The sequence below is a fragment of the Lepidochelys kempii genome, chromosome 2 (genome assembly GCF_965140265.1).
Source record: "Lepidochelys kempii isolate rLepKem1 chromosome 2, rLepKem1.hap2, whole genome shotgun sequence".
In the NCBI taxonomy this organism is placed as follows: domain Eukaryota; kingdom Metazoa; phylum Chordata; order Testudines; family Cheloniidae; genus Lepidochelys; species Lepidochelys kempii.
The window spans coordinates 213,651,011-213,668,526 of record NC_133257.1 but is presented as its reverse complement, the minus strand read 5'-3'; the positions used below and the strand labels follow the sequence as shown (position 1 = coordinate 213,668,526).

Genomic DNA, 17,516 nt, shown 5'->3' with positions numbered 1-17,516 from the left:
AACAAACATGTTTGTCTTAGTGATTGGCGGAATAAGAAGTAGGAGTGAGTGAACTTGTAGGCTCTAAAGTTTTACATTGTTTTATTTTTGAGTGCAGTTTATGTAAAAATAATAGTGCAACTTAAAAATGTAGAATTATTTTCACGCTAAAGAGACTGCACTACAGTACTTGTATGAGGTGAATTGAAAAATACTGTTTCTTTTATCTTTTACAGTGCAAATACTTGTACTAAAATAATAATATAAAGTGAGCACTGTACACTTTGTATTACTGCGTTGCAGTTGAAATTAATCTATTTGAAAATGTAAAAACAACCAAAATATGTAAATAAATTGTATTCTATTATTAACAGTGAGGCCAAAACGGCAATTAATCATGATATTTTTAATCTCACAATCATGATTATTTTTTTTTAATTGGTTGACTGCCCTAGTCAAAATGCATGATGATTCTGACTGAACAGCGGGACTTAGCAGCACTTTAGCAGCCCACGTCGCTTGTAATTTTGTTTTTCCTTTAAAATGTAGACCGATAATGGCCTTCCCCCTTAGCAAGACCGTAACCATATCCTGGGCTCTTATCTTGCAGAATTTCATAGGTGCAGTCACGGGTTGCTCGTAGGGAAGGGCATGAGCCGCCCCCACACTCCTCCTCCTCCACTCAGGGCAGGTCCAGGCCTCACCAGCACCCTGCTCCTTCCTCCCTGCGGTGGGCTCACACCTGCTGTCCCAGCGGCGGGCGGCCCCCGAGTTAATGTAGGCGGGGGTGAGGAGCGGCGATGCGGGGCGCACAGCTCTCCCCGTGCACCCAGGCAGCGCCGGTGCCTGTCTGGACGGGAAATGCCCTGATTTCTGTGCCTTCCCTTGTTGTTCTCATTGACGGCGGTAGCTACTCTGCCGGGCGTCGGGGCCCGCGTCTCCCACCTCCCCCGTCCCGGCGGCTTGTCGCTGGGCGGGACCTACCCAACATGGCGGCGCACGCCACCCCCTCACGTAGGCAGCCGGCGGAGCCTCCCCCGCGGGGCGGGGAGAGCAGGGGGAGGCTGGCTGGCTCTGAGACCGCAGCGGCCGGGGGCGGCGAGCTGCGACAGACGTTTGCCCGGCCTGCGGCAGCCGCGCTGGGACAGAGGGATCGTCGCAGCCGCCGGCAGCGGCAGCAGCCTCGGGGTGTGGTGGCCAGGCCCCGACCTTTCCAGGCAGGAGAAGCCGCCGCTGCCGGCGGCCGGGCAGCGGCAGCTGGAAAGCCCCGGCCGCCCCTGTTTCCGGGGGCACAGAGACGTTGGTGGGTGTCGCCGGCGCTGATCACCTGGGCTCCCCGCCCTCTCTCGGCCGGGGGAGCCGCGCCGCAGACGGGCAGGGCCGGGCAGCTGCGGGCTGCGGTGCCGAGCGGGCTCGCCGGGGACTCGCGGCGGCTGCGGGACGGGGGGCTGCGGCGGCGGCGGCGGCAGCAGCAGCAGCAAGATGAACCCCAATATCACCTACGCCAATCGCAAGCGGCGGAAACCCGTGCAGAAAATGTAAGAGTCGAGCTGGGGCGCGGGGTGGGGTGGGGTGAGCTGCCGGGCCGGCTTCGCTACTGGTCGTTGCGGGGCGGTCAGCGGCTCACCCAAACCGGTCCCTGGCTGCGCTCTGCGCCCCCAGCCTCCTCTCCCTCTAGCCGGAGTGTCCGCTCTGCAGCGGCTCCCCGCTTGCCCAGCGCCGGGTGGGTGTCTGCAGCCCCCGCCTCTGCTTCCTGCCGCAGCCCCCGGCCTCCGCGCAGCCCCGGGGCTCTGCGCTTCGCTCCACGTGGGCCTCGGCAGCTACGGGTTTGCCTTGTTTGTCCAGGGCGCTGTTTGGGTTTTGCCCGGGGACGCGGCCCCAGAGGCAGGGGGCTGTTTGCTGCAGTGCTTGGTGCCCTTTCGCGGGGGCTTTTCTTGTCTGTCGGCGGCTTTGGGTTGGGAGCCCCGGCAGCAGCGCTGGGCGTGCGCGCGACTTGTGGGGATCCAGGAGGTCCCTTTTCAGACTCCTCTCGCCACCCCCCACAGGGAAGTCTGTAGTTAGCTATGTTCGGAGTCCTGTTGTGACCAAAAAGAACGAGGAGTACTTGTGGCACTATAGCGACTAAAATTTTATTTGGGCATAAATTTTCGTGGGCTAAAGCAGATGCATCCAGTGGAAAATACAGTAGGAAGATCTATACAGAGAACATGAAAAAATGTTCTCTGTGTGTATATATATGTGTGTGTGTGTATATATATATATGATCTCCCTACTGTATTTTCCACTGCATGCATCTGATGAAGTGGGCTTTAGCCCATGAAAGCTTTTGCCCAAATAAATTTGTTGGTGTCTAAGGTGCCACAAGTCCTCCTCGTTCTTTTTGCTGATACAGAGTAACACGGCTGTCACTCTGAAACCTGTTGTTAACAGGCACTGATGACCCAGTTGTATAAGGATGGTAATTAAAAGGCAGAATGAGGGCTTGGGGACGGGAGGGAGGAAGGAAGAAAGAAAGAAAGAGAGAGAGAAGAAATAACTAGGTTTTATTGTGGCTGGTTTACCTGATCTAGACTAGGAGGCATTTAAGGTGGCAGTTCCCTAGCGATGGCTACAAAGCCCCCCACCAGCTAAAATAATTGTTAAAAGTAGTTAAATGACAAATGCAGCTTTTTAAATGTCTTACTGATCATAGTGCAGTGCTTAGCTGTGCTGCTTAGGACTTGTGGTGGGAGTCTGTGCAGAAAGCACATTGTGCTGGGTGCACTGCCCCTGACTGGTTGTCCCCATTTGGATGGGCTTGTAGGTTAATATTCACTCTCTGCAGTAGAGTATTTCACAGTCGGTACTGTGATTTTTAACTAATAAAGCACATTTTATTACTTCAACTCTGTATGAAGTCTTACACATCAGATCCTGGACCCCCCTAAAATGTAACATTCCTGAAGTGGTGTTTCTGAATGTGGATGTCTCTGACAAGGTGCCTGGGACATTTCAACAAAGGGCATGACAGTAGATTATGTATAATCGTGTTATCCTGTTTGGGAATATTTAAAAAACAATTTTTCTTAATATTTTTATTCTGTCAACAGTTTGATTATATTTTATGGTACTTATTCATTTAACTCCAAACAAACACAAAAGTCAGAAATTACTGCCACATCTTAAAAAGAAAAAAAATTACCTCTTATAATAGGGCCTAATTTTGAAAACCCTTAGTTGCATGAGTAAAGCTAATTACATTACCCAAGTATAGATAGGATTGGGCCCAAGGCTGTACCTGCTTCACTAAAAGAACTACTTTAAACTGAAATGACTTTCAGCCTAGAGGAAATCATTAACTTTTACATTTATCTATTACATAAAGATGCATACATTAGCTGCTTTTATAAGTGGTCTAATTAGCTGCTTTTCCCCCCCAGCAGCTTATTTCTTATTGACTCATGGCCAAAAATCATTTTTATTCTTTTTTTAATTGCACTTGTTTTCAAATAGCATTACTGAAAAAAACTGTATTTAAAAAGTAAAATCATACACTAAGTTTGAAAGAGTTGTTCCTTGTAACATACTAGTAAAAGAGAAAAACATTTTGGGACACTGCGTGTAAGCAAGTTCCTTTATATCATTCAGCTCCCTGTTTTAGATCAGTTAATTGAGTGTGTGTTCAATCACAGCTGTTGCTATTAAAGTATTTGTACAAATGGGTATTTTGCTTTAAATGAAATTTTACTATGTTTGTGAAGTGAATAAATCAGTAAAAGCAATATATATAAATGATGGTTTCTACCAATGCTCTGCAGAAGCTGCAGTAAATGTGAATATAACTTGTGGCTAGCCTCTTCCATGCTAACGTATAGAAGTGTTAAAACAGTTCAACAATATAAATCTATGTTTTAGAAAGAACATATTTGCCCTATTTCAAGATATACAAGTATATAGGAAATGCTTATTTTTTCTACAGCTGTGTGCAAGCACAGATAGCTTCCCCGCTCTGTTTACATACTTTCTTAGACTAATCCTTTTTAAAGTACACAGAAATCTTCATTTAAGGAACTGTTGTGTAGCTATTCACTCTTTCTGATCAGAGTAGTCTTAATGCTTTGTTTCCTAATAAATTCTGGTCAGATCTGAAAACTGTTTCTGTTTTTGTACCTTTATATAAAAATGTCTGACTTTCAAGCTGCTTAGTCTTTAATATTCTTTATTTTTAATTTGCCACACTTACCTTATTTGAATCTGAATATTTTCTTTTTTATGTCTATCAACATATGGGTGGAAACTAAATTTAAAAGTTTAATATTGGTCTTGAGGTGTCCTTGTCATAAAATAACTTCTCTCTTTAGGACTGAAAGGGAAAAATAAACCTTTCTTAATTTAAGGTAAATATTTTTGTTTTTAATCTGGCTGTAATTTTGGCTTCACCTATAACAGATTTAAAAAAAAAACAAAACCCTCCTTTTAATCATATTATTTGCTACCCAGCTGGATTGACCAATAATTTGTGCAGGCTTAATTTCTATTTGTTCAGTGTACCATACTTATTTCCCTCTCTTTATGCTTAGTTTTACATTGATTTTGCATTTATACTATGATAGCAGTCCTGGGAGACGCATTATCCGCAGGCCTGAGGGTTCTGATTTGCCCAGTTAAAAACTGATCATAGTTCATACTCTTGGCCAAAAAGAGAGAAAATGCTATAGTAACAGCAGATTATCAGATCTGACTTTTAAAGCAGTTATGAAGCTTGTTAATTATTGTAAAAAGATCTAGTTTGCCTCTGATTCTCCTCAAATTAATATATAGGACACTTTTGGGATAACTGCCTTGAAGTTAGCTTTTTTCCAAGCAAATTTCAAACCTCTTGAAAAAATAGTTTAAAATAGAAGAGCTGACATACTGTTATGTTTAGTGAGGTAATGTAGCTTTTTTACTTTTTTTTCATATAAGGAAGAGAGTAAATTTGTGTTGAATTGTGTATTTGTGCTTCACTTGCTGTATCCACAATTCTGAGTGGAGCATGAGTGATATATTGTCTGTAATACAGACAACCCATTTGTGTGAACAACTTTTTTTGTCATCTATATAATGATGTAATGTTCACAAGAAAATCTAAATGGGAAAAACTCTGATTTTTATCTGGAAAATAACTAATTGAAAATCATGGTAATAATTTGAAGCCAGTTCAGAAAAAAACACTCCTATTATCTGCAGTGTACAGGACAGAAGCCCACAGGAAATCTTGGGCTATTACCCTGACATTATAAAGTATAAAATATAATCCTTTCTGTAGAGAGCTATCCTATCACTTTAATGTGTATCAAAGGAAAAGATACTGACTGCATTTTTGGAGAAATACAATAGATAGTTTAAATGTAGGAATATCCACGTCTTTTGTTAAAGAAGAAAAATGCATGGTAAACAAAGTGTGATTTCACCACCTACACCCAACTAAATCTTGCTATGCATTAGGGCACACACAGTTTCTTAGAACCTTTTCTACTTTTATGTTTATTTTCCTCCATGTAATTCTTTCTCTTTTATTGATTGAATGATGTGGACACCCCCCTGTGGTCATTTTCCTATGGGTGTTAACAAAGATTTACCAAGGCTTGTATCTTTTTTATTTTTCATATACATTGAATTCAAATTATCAATTTTCCTGGGTTTTTATTAATCACTGGAATCTCATTTATACATAACAAGCCATAGAGTTCATTTAATGCCAAACAGGATGGAATGCAAGATCCACAGAAGTTAGATTTTAAATAGATCATTGTAAATAGATCATTATGTACATTTAATGCCCTTCCCCTGATGTTATGAATTTATATATATTTAATCCTTATAATGTTTTAGCTCAAAATATTTTGTATTTAATATACTTTAACATTTTTTTTAGTGCTTATTGTGTATTTTATTTCAACAAGTGGGAAAATGGTATGTTGGTGTGGGGGCGCTTTAAGAAGTTTAATTGCCATATATACACAAACTAGAATGCCAGTTAAAGCTAATTGCATGTTAGATAATGAAAAATGAACAAGAAATATAAGTGATTGGCTTTGTCCAATGCTTACTTACATGGATTCTCCATATACAATGTACTTGAAAAATGTTTGCTTTATTTGGTTGTCTGGGTGACCCTTCAGGCTAGGATTAATATACAGTGGTTCAAGAGGCAGCATAGAGATCATTTCCCTGTCATTGCTTTTTCTTCATGTGTAGATAGGTGTTCACTTTCCAGGCTTATTCTGGTACCTTTCTTTCTCTGTCATTGCACTTAATATAAAGAGTTAGTATACAGCAGGTGTGGCCAAACTTACTGGCCCTCCACATATGACAATCTTCAGAAGTTTGAGAGCCAGAGCATGCCTGCTGGTAGCCCAGTTTCAGCCCCACTCCTCCTGAAGCTCTGAGCCCCAGCAGGTGCCCTCCCGCAGGGCTGAAGCTCCGAAACCCTCCTCCCCAGTGGACAGAAGCTCCTACCCCACCACCCCACTGCAAGGCAGAGGTCCCAAGCTCTTCCCCCAGACTGGTAGGTGGAGAATGTGGGGAGGGGTGCAGAGGGGGCTTGCGAGCAGCACTTCAATGATAAGAGTGGCATGTGGATCGCGAACCACAGTTTGGCCACCCTGGGGATACAGTCTTTCTATTTAGAAACAATGTACATTCATTTACGGTTTCAGTACTTTAGATGGATGGTTTGTAGCAGATAGCATTTTAAGATACTTCATATTTTTAATTTCAGATTTATTATGTACTCTGCTTCTTTCAGAGAGACATTAAAAAGAAAATTTACATAGCATATTAAGAATGTTTTCTAAATATAGCGAAAGACACTATGTTGGGAAGCAAAGAAAATTCTTTCCTTCATGCGCAACCACGGTATATGATTTTAAAAGCTATATATTGCAATCTGTTGAACTTGGCACAAAACTTCCATTGTCAGTACTCTAGTAGTCTCTCCTCTTGCTCTGTCTGTTGCAGGCAGTCTTTAAATCAAAATAATCTGTTAAGATGAAGCCAACAGAGTGGGCTGGTGTTGAGACATAGCCCCTAGCGGAGGACAAAAGGTTACAGCCTTGGTTCTCAAACTTTTGTATTCATAACCCCTTTCACAGAGCAAGCCTCTGAGTGCAACCCTTCTAGCTTATACATTAAAAACACTTTAAAATATATATTTAACACTATTATAAATGCTGGAGTTGAAGTGGGGCTTTTGGTGGAGGCTGACAGCTCACAACCCCACACATAATAACCTCTTGATGCACTGAGGGTCCTACCACACCATTGACAGAAGAGTTGGAACTCTCTTCCTGATCCTTTAAAGCTACTTGGAAGCTCATTGGTTCTGTCACCCCCCTGAGGGCAAACCACAAAACAGGTTTGTTGCACCATTGAGACAGGTGTGCCCCAACTTCAAATAAAGGGGTCAGCAGTCTACAGAGATGAGATAACATCCATCCTATCATTCTTTACTCCAACCCCACACATCAGAACCAGTGTATTATTAATGTTGAATATGGTGGTAGGGAGAATAAAAGAAGTAAATCATGCTTAGTTTTCAGTTCCTCTGAGTGAAGTGGTATTGTCTGAGAATGGTGAACATGCCTCACTTTTGGTAATAGACAGATGTGGTGTGAATAACAATTTTTGGGGAAAAAAACATGTCTTTGCATATGTGGTTGAGACTATAGGGAGACGACATCCTATTTTAATTTAGAAGGGCTTTTTTGTTTTAAATATAGAGTTTTTTCGATGGCCATGCATTTTATGTCCATTTCAATGCTGTTTATTCACGGTCCTCAAAATGTCTTGCTTGGTTTCATTTCTAAAATAAAATAATGATGTATGTACCTGACACATTTCTCTCACGTCCTGAATTGTCTGCCCTAAATAATAATGCACAGAAATAACACCCCCATTTTTGTAACGTTAAGGATGGGTTGAAAAACATCTGCAGCACATACTACCCCAAGGATTAAGTTTGTCAGTTATATGACAGATGCCTGTGCTATCAATCTCCTTCAAGGCCCTCTCTTTTTTTTTTTTTTGAGGGGTAAAACAGTTGTGCATTATATTCAGGGATCCCTTTTTTCATGACCAAAAAAAACCAAATGAACAAAATTCTACAATAAAAATCCATGGGTTTTTTGCTATTTAAAATGAAACACTGAATTTCAAGTTCCCTAGCCACAATATACATAAGTATCCTTTGAACACAATGTTTTATTGATATACAGTAGAACCCCATTTATTCGAGCCTCCATTATCCAGCTCTCCAGCCTCGGGCTAACAGTAGCTGGGGGATCCGGTGGTCAGCTGTGGGCAGCTGCAGCTCCGAGTCCCTCCCACCCCATATAAAATAAGGGATAGAAAGCTCTTTGCCAATTCTCCTGATTATCCCAATTTCTCATTATTCGATCTGGCATTGGTCCCAATTAGAACGAATAAACTGGGTTCCACTGTAAATTTAAAATGTACTCAAAAATAGATCACGAGGGGGAGGTTGTGCGCATTGAATAAGTGTAAAATAATTAATAGTTATGTGTTTACTTTTTCATTTTGTGAAAAAATAAGATTCTCTGTAAAAACGCAATTTCTGCGTTTTTCTGTGTAAAACAGATTTTTAGGATCCCTGCTAATATTCACTTATCTTTAGGTGCTCAGCAACTGATTTTATTCAAAATTGTATTTTAATTTGCTTTTATTCTTAAATTAGGAAGTATATACCAGAACTGCTTTGGCCTCCTGGTAAAAATTAAGGCTACAGTGCTTTGGTTTTATTGTGTATGTATATATTGTGTACGTGTGTGTGTGTGTGTGTGTATATGTGTGTATTAAAAAAATAAATACCTTACTATGTGTGAGTTTAGACTGTATGTGATTAAAGACTCCGCGGCATAGAAGAACAGTGAAAATACAGTTCAAATCATGCTTTGACAACTCTGTTTTTATTTTGACTTTCTATGACCGCACTTTCGTCTGCCTCTCAAGAATTGAAATATTGAAAGGTTTTAGTTCAGCTGTAATAGATATTAACTAAACAAGGACCTCTGGCCATTCGCTTTATTCAGATCTACAGTTGTACCTAAACTGTAGAGTAGAGTAGCAGGACTGGAAGGGCAGTCTACTGTTAAAGTAGTTTTAACAATCTGAAAATCTGCCCCCGCTTTCTGGACTGTTTTTGTATAAAGCACATATACAAGGATTAATTTTGACATAGCATTCAGTTTCACTCAGGTTTCAGAGTAGCAGCCGTGTGAGTCTGTATTCGCAAAAATTTCACTCAGGTAACTTGCTGTAATGCATAGAGTGCTGCACCCTCTATCTAAACCAGGGGTTCGCAAACTTCATTGCACTGTGACCCCCCTTCTGACAACAAAAATTACTAAATGACCTCAGGAGTGGGGACTGAAGCCTCTGCCCACCTGAGCCATGCTGTGGTGCTGCCCCAGGCAGGGGGGCCAAAAGTGACAAAGTGCTGTTCAGAGGTTTGTTTTTTTTCCCACCCCCCTGAATGACAGAAGTTTTACCGACAAAAGTCCAATGTAGACAAAGCCTGACTACCAGGAATCGGAGGCTACAAACTATTATGCAGGAATAGTAGACCTGGTTGATTGACTTAAAAGTGTACAAGTGTATGAGTGGGATAGTTCAGTCCTGCTGTAAATCCAATGGTTGTACTTCAAGAAATAAGTGTTTTAATCTGGCTCTGTATTAACTGATAGTAGTGCACGTTAACAACTCACACTCAGTGAGGCTTAGTGTTACTAATAGGGATTGTTAAGGAAATGTTGGGTGACTTATAATTTGTTGTTTGGCCAGTATTGAAATCCAAGCTTTTTGTTGTGTAGGCTGTTTTTTTTGTTTTGTTTTTTTTAAAGAATTATTCCAGTTGTCATGGTCTGGGTACACAAATGCTTCCTTAGAATAAGTAAACATTGTTTGGTTTCTTTTATCTGAACAAAAGCTTTTCAGAATGACTTCTAAACTAATATCTGGGGTTGTGGTGAGCTGCAGGTATCTTGACATCAAATGGCCTTAGAGAGATGTCGGGCTCAGAGTGGCCCTCAGAAAGTCAAGGTTCATAATTGAGGTAGTTCTAATACTGCCCTTAACCAGATTTATTTCACTGTATATTGTAATTGATGGCACACCCATCTACGGTGTGCTGTTTTTGTTTTGGATATACTCTCTATTTAATGGAAAAATAAAAACGGTTATGAAAATTATGTCCATCACTTCCGTTTTGCCCATTTCTGTACCATTAACCTCCATCAGAGCGGTGGGGAAGCTGACCCTTTACATCTGCAACAAACTTAGCTTTAATGGCAGTGAGTTTATAAGTGTGATGATGGTTGTTATTCCTGGGGCTTTCATGTGTGTGTTGTCAACATTTGGACTGTAGCCCCTATCAGATTACAAACTCTGAGTAAGAAAAGGGGGGAGTGTTTACACCCCTTCAGTGTATAACAGCAACACAACATCATTTTCATAGTAAGAGTGAACAGTTAAGGAGACAAATTCAAGTTTTCCCCAATCAAGAGGTAGTGGACAAGTGATACGGGTATAAGAAGACATGATTCTTAAAAGTAGATTTGGAAGGTTTAGATTTAAATAAATACTAACAATTTTTTTCCCCTCTATTAAAAAAAAACCCACACCCCCCTCCAGCAGATACTTAGTAGTTGGAACTGGAAGAAAGAGAAGTCTAAAAACACATGATGTATTTCACTATTTGATGTCAGTTCTGTCTGTCATGCATTTAACTGGAAGTAATGAAATCGTTTTACATAGTGGTATCTAAATTTCATTACGGGAGGTTTTTTAAATTTCTAGCCAGTGAAAAATATGCATTTGATTGAATGCAATACTTAGAAATAAATACTGCCAAGACTACTTGGACTAAATGAAGCACGTAGGCATGAACAGAGTTTGCAGACAGCATATCATACACAGCCAACATTCATGTAAAGGTAATCTAAGTAGTAGCAAACTGACTTTATGAATTTATTACACAAAAATGAATCAATGATTGATCCCTTTGTAATTAGCTTTGCTCATGTGCCAGGTATGCTTAAAATAAGCTTTTCTAATCTGTTGAAAGACTCAGAATGTATTTGTTTCTAATGATCAAGTATGATTTCAGGTAAGATTAATGTTCCCTATTCACAGCCTTGCATGTAGGAAACTTTGGAGTGAGCACTAGGAATTTATGGTGGGTGTTTATGTAATCTTGCTTCTAGTTTCCATTAACACCGTAATATAATTCATAGAAGAACGCTATTGCTTTGTTTTGGATAGTATATTTCACCAATTTGTCATGCCATACTTACTGTAAATGTTGTGATTAGTTAAGAGTTGAAGAGTATTTTAGTGCTCAGTATGTTGTGAACTGTAAGTGGATTTAATGAGTTGATCTACGTATTCCCACCCTCAAAATCTCATTACAAGCATTCATAGTGACGCCTTCCTCAGGAACTCCCCAACATATCTTGGACCTGTCTCTCTCCCAGATGGCAAGATATCTGGGGCAGGGGCCATCTTACTGTTGGTGTCCAGCAAATTGTTAGAACTCTTGCAGTGTTGAGCAGAAAATAAAAAACTGTACAAAAATTAAGCATATGTTGAGAAATGTTGCACTAAAAGTGAACAAGTGTAAATGCGAGAGTACAATTTTACACAGAATATTCATACTGAAATACCAGTATTAATGTACACTATAAAGTATTTGGCACATTCCAAGTGACATTTAATTATTTTTTCTGAACAATAGAACAGATTATTATTAAGTATCTCTAAACTTTCAAACACTTTTAACTAAATGCTCTGGTGCGCGAACAGGGCTCTTAGATGCCCACGTGACGTATGTTTTTCCTAGCTTCAATCTAAGCTAATTTTTGCTGAGGAATGTGCAAGTCCTTTTGGGGAAGTATATTACATGTTAAAATGTAAAAGATTTGTGCTGGTGGGCATCAGTTTAATGGCAAAGCTTTACTACCTTTCTGTTTTTTAAAAAAAATATATATATAATTACTAAGACAATATGATCATTTTGAGAAAAAAATGTGCGTTTATGCTGTGTTTTGTCTTTGCCACAGGGTAAAGCCGTCCCCATCTGAAGGAGCCAAGTCCAATCCATCCAAGAGACACAGAGACAGATTGAATGCAGAGTTAGATCGCTTGGCTAGCCTCTTGCCTTTCCCACAAGATGTTATCGCCAAACTGGATAAACTGTCTGTGCTTAGGCTTAGTGTGAGTTACCTGAGAGCCAAAAGTTTCTTTGATGGTAAGAGATTAAGATTTAATTTCTCTTGGAGTGCTTTTAAAATACTGTTTGGTGCTGTATATTACTTTCACCTGTTCTCATATTTAAAATTGTTGAATGTATCTATACTTCAGTGACATGTCAAGTTGTGCAGCGAGGTACAGTGTAACTGTACAAAATCAGTTGTCCAGTTTCTTGAGAACCAAATGTATCTATTTACATTTCACTTAACTCATCAGCTTGCGTTTCGAAGCAATATTACCTTTAATGAGTCTTCCAGACCTTTTCCTCACTTAACACTTTTTCAGACGGATTTCCCATCAGTTGAATGTTTTCCTTGATGCTGCAAAGATAATTTTGTTATGAATAAAATGATTGAACACCTGCAACCCCATCACATAATTTGTTTTATCATCTAACATGCTTGAGGAAGCTAATTACTGAAACTGATGGAGGCATATTCTCTCCTGTGCTCAAGCTGTGCTTGGCAAAGGAAAATGGAGGGGAGAGGGAAACATAAGGAATTAGTTAAGATTCCCTAGTTCTGTGGGCCGGTCTGCATTGACCCTGGCTCTGGTTTGAGTTATAGCATTCTTGGAGCTATTCTGTGTTGGGCCAACAACATACGATTCCCCACACCAGCTGAGAATTGGTGGAACAAAGCTCTGTGCTGCTCCTTCATTCCCTGGCCTGCCCCCTTGGCTGAAGTGGGGTGGTTGGCTTAATGCCAGCTGAGAGCTTCCCGTACTGTAGAAATTCTTATCTGTCCAGTTGTGGCCAGAATCTGGCTCTCTTGCGGCAGTGCAAAAGAACCATGCCCACAAAAAAAATGGTTGATTGTTATATCACTTGCTGTGATAGTATTGAAGTTCTGATTACATGTAAAATTAAAGTTTATCATCCATATTAATATAGGAATTGAGCTTAAAATGGCGCTAATCTTTTAGTTGAAAGCCTTTTCAGCAAAATTTTGTGACATTTTAACGTCTGTCTTTAACACCACACTACAAGTGTAATGTGGTCAGATATGATTGCTCACTACCATTGATAATCATGCTACTGAAGTCTATCTTCCAAATAGTTTTGCCTTTTTCTTTTCATCAAAGTACTTCCTCTAGGTCAGTGGATCCCAAACACTTTCTCTGTATAACCTCATTTTCAGATGTATTATTTTCTGTGACACCAGACAGCACTGAGGACACCATTTTCAAATGGCATCCTCCATGCAGCAAGACCTTGCACACACTGTACACCTAAGATCAGACTGCATAAAGGGTGCCATTTTCCTTTACAAAATGGTGTCTTCCTCACAGCATGGCCTTGCACGCACACACTGTGTGCGAGATCACACTGTATGGAGGGTTCCATTTTGTTGAGCAAAACCGCATCCTCCATGAGGCATGACCTTGCACGTATTTTGTAAAATGCTGTTCTCCACCCACTCGGGATTGCTGCCACCCTATCTGCTAATGGAGCCGGGGTCGTGACCCACAGTTTGGGAACCACTGCTCTAGGTTGTCTTGACTGATTGTTAGCAGTCCCACATATAGTGTGTGTGTATATTATTATTGGTAACTAATCCTGGTAAATTTTGCAAAGTGTCCTTTTAAAAAAAGTTGAGGTGTTGTTTTTCTTTTTCTGAGTAAACAGTCGATGCAGTGCTTTTTGTGGTAAATCAGGATAGTACAGCATATGACATTTGTTCAGCACTACAGGTTGTCGAAAAGTTTGGTGGAACAATTTCTCATCCTATCACGGGGGGCTGGCCCCTTTAAGGGGAAATGGTGCCTCAACCCACCTGTGTTAAGATCAGTTCAACTTTCCAGGTAGGCATGAATGAGGTCATGTGGTTAACTCAGGTGAGGGCTGGGGAGATAAAGGAGGAACAGACTCCTCCTGGAGTCTGTCTTTGTGGAAGGGAGCTCAAGTGGAAGCTGGTAGCACTCCAGCTAGGAGGCCCAAGTGCAACAGAAGTTTGGAAAGCTGTAGCTGGCTTGAGGAAGCAAGTGCGTGCTTCAGGGAATGAGACGGACTCTAGCGGAGAGTAAAGGAAGTTGGATTGGGTCCTGGAAGACCAAACTCCTGACTCGGAAGGAGACACACTGAACTGAGAGACAGAACTGAATTGAACCCAGCTCTGTGAAGGAGAGCTGGGGACTTTTGATTCAAGGAGAGAGACCCTGAACTGGGGTGGGGGCCTAGACGGCCAGTGCCTTAGGACTAAATAAATTGGAAACCAGAAGTGGAGTGTGTATATTACCTTTGGACTATGGTGGTGAGCTATTGAGGAGCCCTGTGAGAGAAGGGAAATTGAGGCACCATGTGTCTGAAGAAGTGGATTTTTTACCCACGAAAGCTTATGCCCAAATAAATCTGTTAGCCTTTAAGGTGCCACCAGACTCCTTGTTGTTTTTGTGGCTACAGACTAACATGGCCACCCCTCGGCTACTTGAGGCATTATGCCATCCTTGGCCATGAGAGAGTGCTTGGGGGGCAGCCGGTCTATGACATATTAGAAAATGCTGTTTAGGTTAAATAAAGATCTCATAGGACATACCAATTTTCATTGAAACTTTCACAGCAGTTTTTTTGAAATGCTTCGTTTTGATAAGGTAGAAATGCTTTGTTTTGACTTTTGTTATTATTTATAATATAGAAGTTGAAACAGAACACTTCAGCCTCATCAAAACAAAATGTTTCTGAATATTTTGTTTCACCCAAAATTCCAGGATTTTGGCTTTGTCCTGATTTAGGGCAAAACCAGATTTCAGAATTTCCCAGTGCAGTTTTTGCAGTTTTCTGCCTGTTCAAGAACATTATGTGGTCTTTCGAGGTCCAGAGATGAGTGCTGAGGTTGCTGTTGTTATTGCCCAGGATTTTTGTGAATCCTGCACAGACTTCAGGGTCTTAATCCAAGTTCACACAGTATAGTAGTATGCCAAAAGCCTCATATTCAGCCCCCTACTTTTGTCTCATATATGTTGGTTGTGTCTGACTAGCTTGGATATAGAGGTAGTTTCCATCCATTCAAGTGATTAATTGGAAATAGTTTTCTTGGCACCAAAAAAAGCCTGCATGCACTTTTGGATGTAACATGTCTATAAATAGATCCAGATTTGTAGCAGGGTTGTATATCACTGAACAGAAAATCCCATCTTTTGGGATGAAAGTCATTTCACACAACAATATATATTCAGCACATTGTACTATATTTAGAGATGAACAGTTGCAGGTATATGCTTTGTATTTAATCTTGTTGAATAGTAGTGGGTTCTTTAGCAGAGCTTTGATTAATTTGCCTGTCTGTGGTGAATATGAATTGTTTGTTTTCAAGCTACAAGAAATATGTGCATGTACTGCAAGTTACAGCAGTAACTTTGAATTAGTTTTTTCATATTCGGAACTAGAATTATCTGAGACTTGAAAAATTTGTGCACGTTGTACAACATTAAGGTGTCCTGAAAGAAGTCTTGAAAAAATTGATAATGGGAGATAAATTTGAAAAGAGAGGAATCATTTTTGGATATAGATTATCTTTATTAAGAACAAATTTAAGGATATCTGACTATACTATAAGGATGGTAACCCTGAAAAATGGTATTTTTCATGAAATCCAGGTAACTCCTATTATTCTTATGCTGGTGATTTACTGTTGCAAACATTTATTTTTATGCAATCTTACCCCTCTTTCTGCTCACCTTAGCTTAACGTGTGTTTTATCACTGAATATCTTGCGGCTTCCCAATAAAGGAGTAGAGTTCACACTATTTGGATTTTAAAGCTTGAAAAGGCTAGTGTGGCTGCTATTTGTTGCATTTGATATGTTTTTTAAAAAGTTTTCAAACTCCTTTCATGTATTGTTAGACAGACTTTAGGTAAACTCCTCTGGCTCAACTAGTTGGGTATTTAACTCCTTGTCCTAATTGAGGAGAATAGAGGGGAGGAGGAAGTGTCATCTGAACAGTGTCTGATCTAATTTCTACTGAAGTGTGTAAATCTCTGCACATTTGGAATGTTCATGACTATCTCTGGTGACGAAAATAAATTGTAGTTTTACTTACATTTCTCTTTGTTAGAGAAGACTATAGAGATATGTACATGGCTAATAAAACATTGTCTTTAACCAATCTGAATAATAAACACTTTTTTTTTTTTTGTAGAGTCCTACAACAGGGCAATTAGTGTTACTTTTATAAATGAAGGGCTTTGTGATATGTGAAATGGAGTGTAGGCTCTTTTGTACAAATTTGCATCTGTGTGTGTGTGTGTGTGTGTATAAAAAAAACAGTTCCTTACATTACAGGATTTAAAAAAAAAAACATTTAAATTTTTATCCTGTTGTGCTTGGCAGTCTGTAATTCCAGCAACTAAGTGAACAACAAAGAAATTCTGACCTTCTAGTCTTCAACACAGTCTTTGTAAATAGCACCCATTTATTCTATAGTTTAAACTCTGTTAGATGTGAAAAGAGAAGCAAGACCTGTGTTAAGAATATTGCTCATCTTTTGTGGTGGTTCATCTTAAATTGTGACAGGTGTCTTCATTTATCGCTCCGGATGGAATTGTGAGCATAGGGCTTTTTGTACCATTTTTGTTAAGACTCACATACCGACTGACTGAATATGTCTTTAAGACATTCTAAGAGCATTGTGTGGTTGGTAACTCAGAATCTGTCTCAAAGTATTTAAAGGTTTACACCTATAGTTACTAATAAAAGTGAAGAGTACAAATAAATCTAACTGTCTAAGATTCAGACAGATGCAATATTAGGAGTAGGGAACAACCCTAATCTTTTCACTGTTTAAAAGACTTTGTGTGTATTATTATAGAAGTTGCAACTAGGGTGACCAGATGTCCTGATTTTATAGGGACAGTACCGATTTTGGGGACTTTTTCTTATATAGGCACCTATTACCCCCCACCTCATCCTGATTTTTTTACACTTGTTATCTGGTCACCCTAGTTGCAACAAAGATTGATCCACCAAAGGAAAAGGTCAGGATTTCTGTACCACATGAGTTTTTTCTGATGTAAAGTGCAGTTTAAAACAATGGTGCCCTTTATAGTGTCTCATAGAATATGAAGAAGAACCAATCTTTGTGCAGTGAGCTGAAATACTCTGTGTATAAAACAAACCTGTTAAATGCAAAAGTTAGCATTGTGATTGTCATGTTATTAACACAGCATGCTGAAGTGAAGGGAAACGTTAAATGAATAACAGGATGCAAATGGGGGTGTATGTGAATTCCTGCGGAAAGTAAAATATAAACGT

At 40.0% G+C, this 17,516-nt stretch overlaps 1 protein-coding gene across 1 annotated transcript in view; it reads left to right on the top strand.

The window, feature by feature from the left end:
- The first annotated feature begins 1,014 nt into the window (after positions 1-1,014).
- The window catches only part of AHR (aryl hydrocarbon receptor), an 85,371-nt gene continuing 68,869 nt past the window's right edge, over positions 1,015-17,516 (top strand). Inside the window, exons 1-2 of the mRNA XM_073333784.1 lie at positions 1,015-1,517; positions 12,078-12,265. Coding sequence (XP_073189885.1) covers positions 1,462-1,517; positions 12,078-12,265 — 244 coding nt within the window. The 5' untranslated portion in view covers positions 1,015-1,461. The remainder of the gene's footprint in view (positions 1,518-12,077; positions 12,266-17,516) is intronic.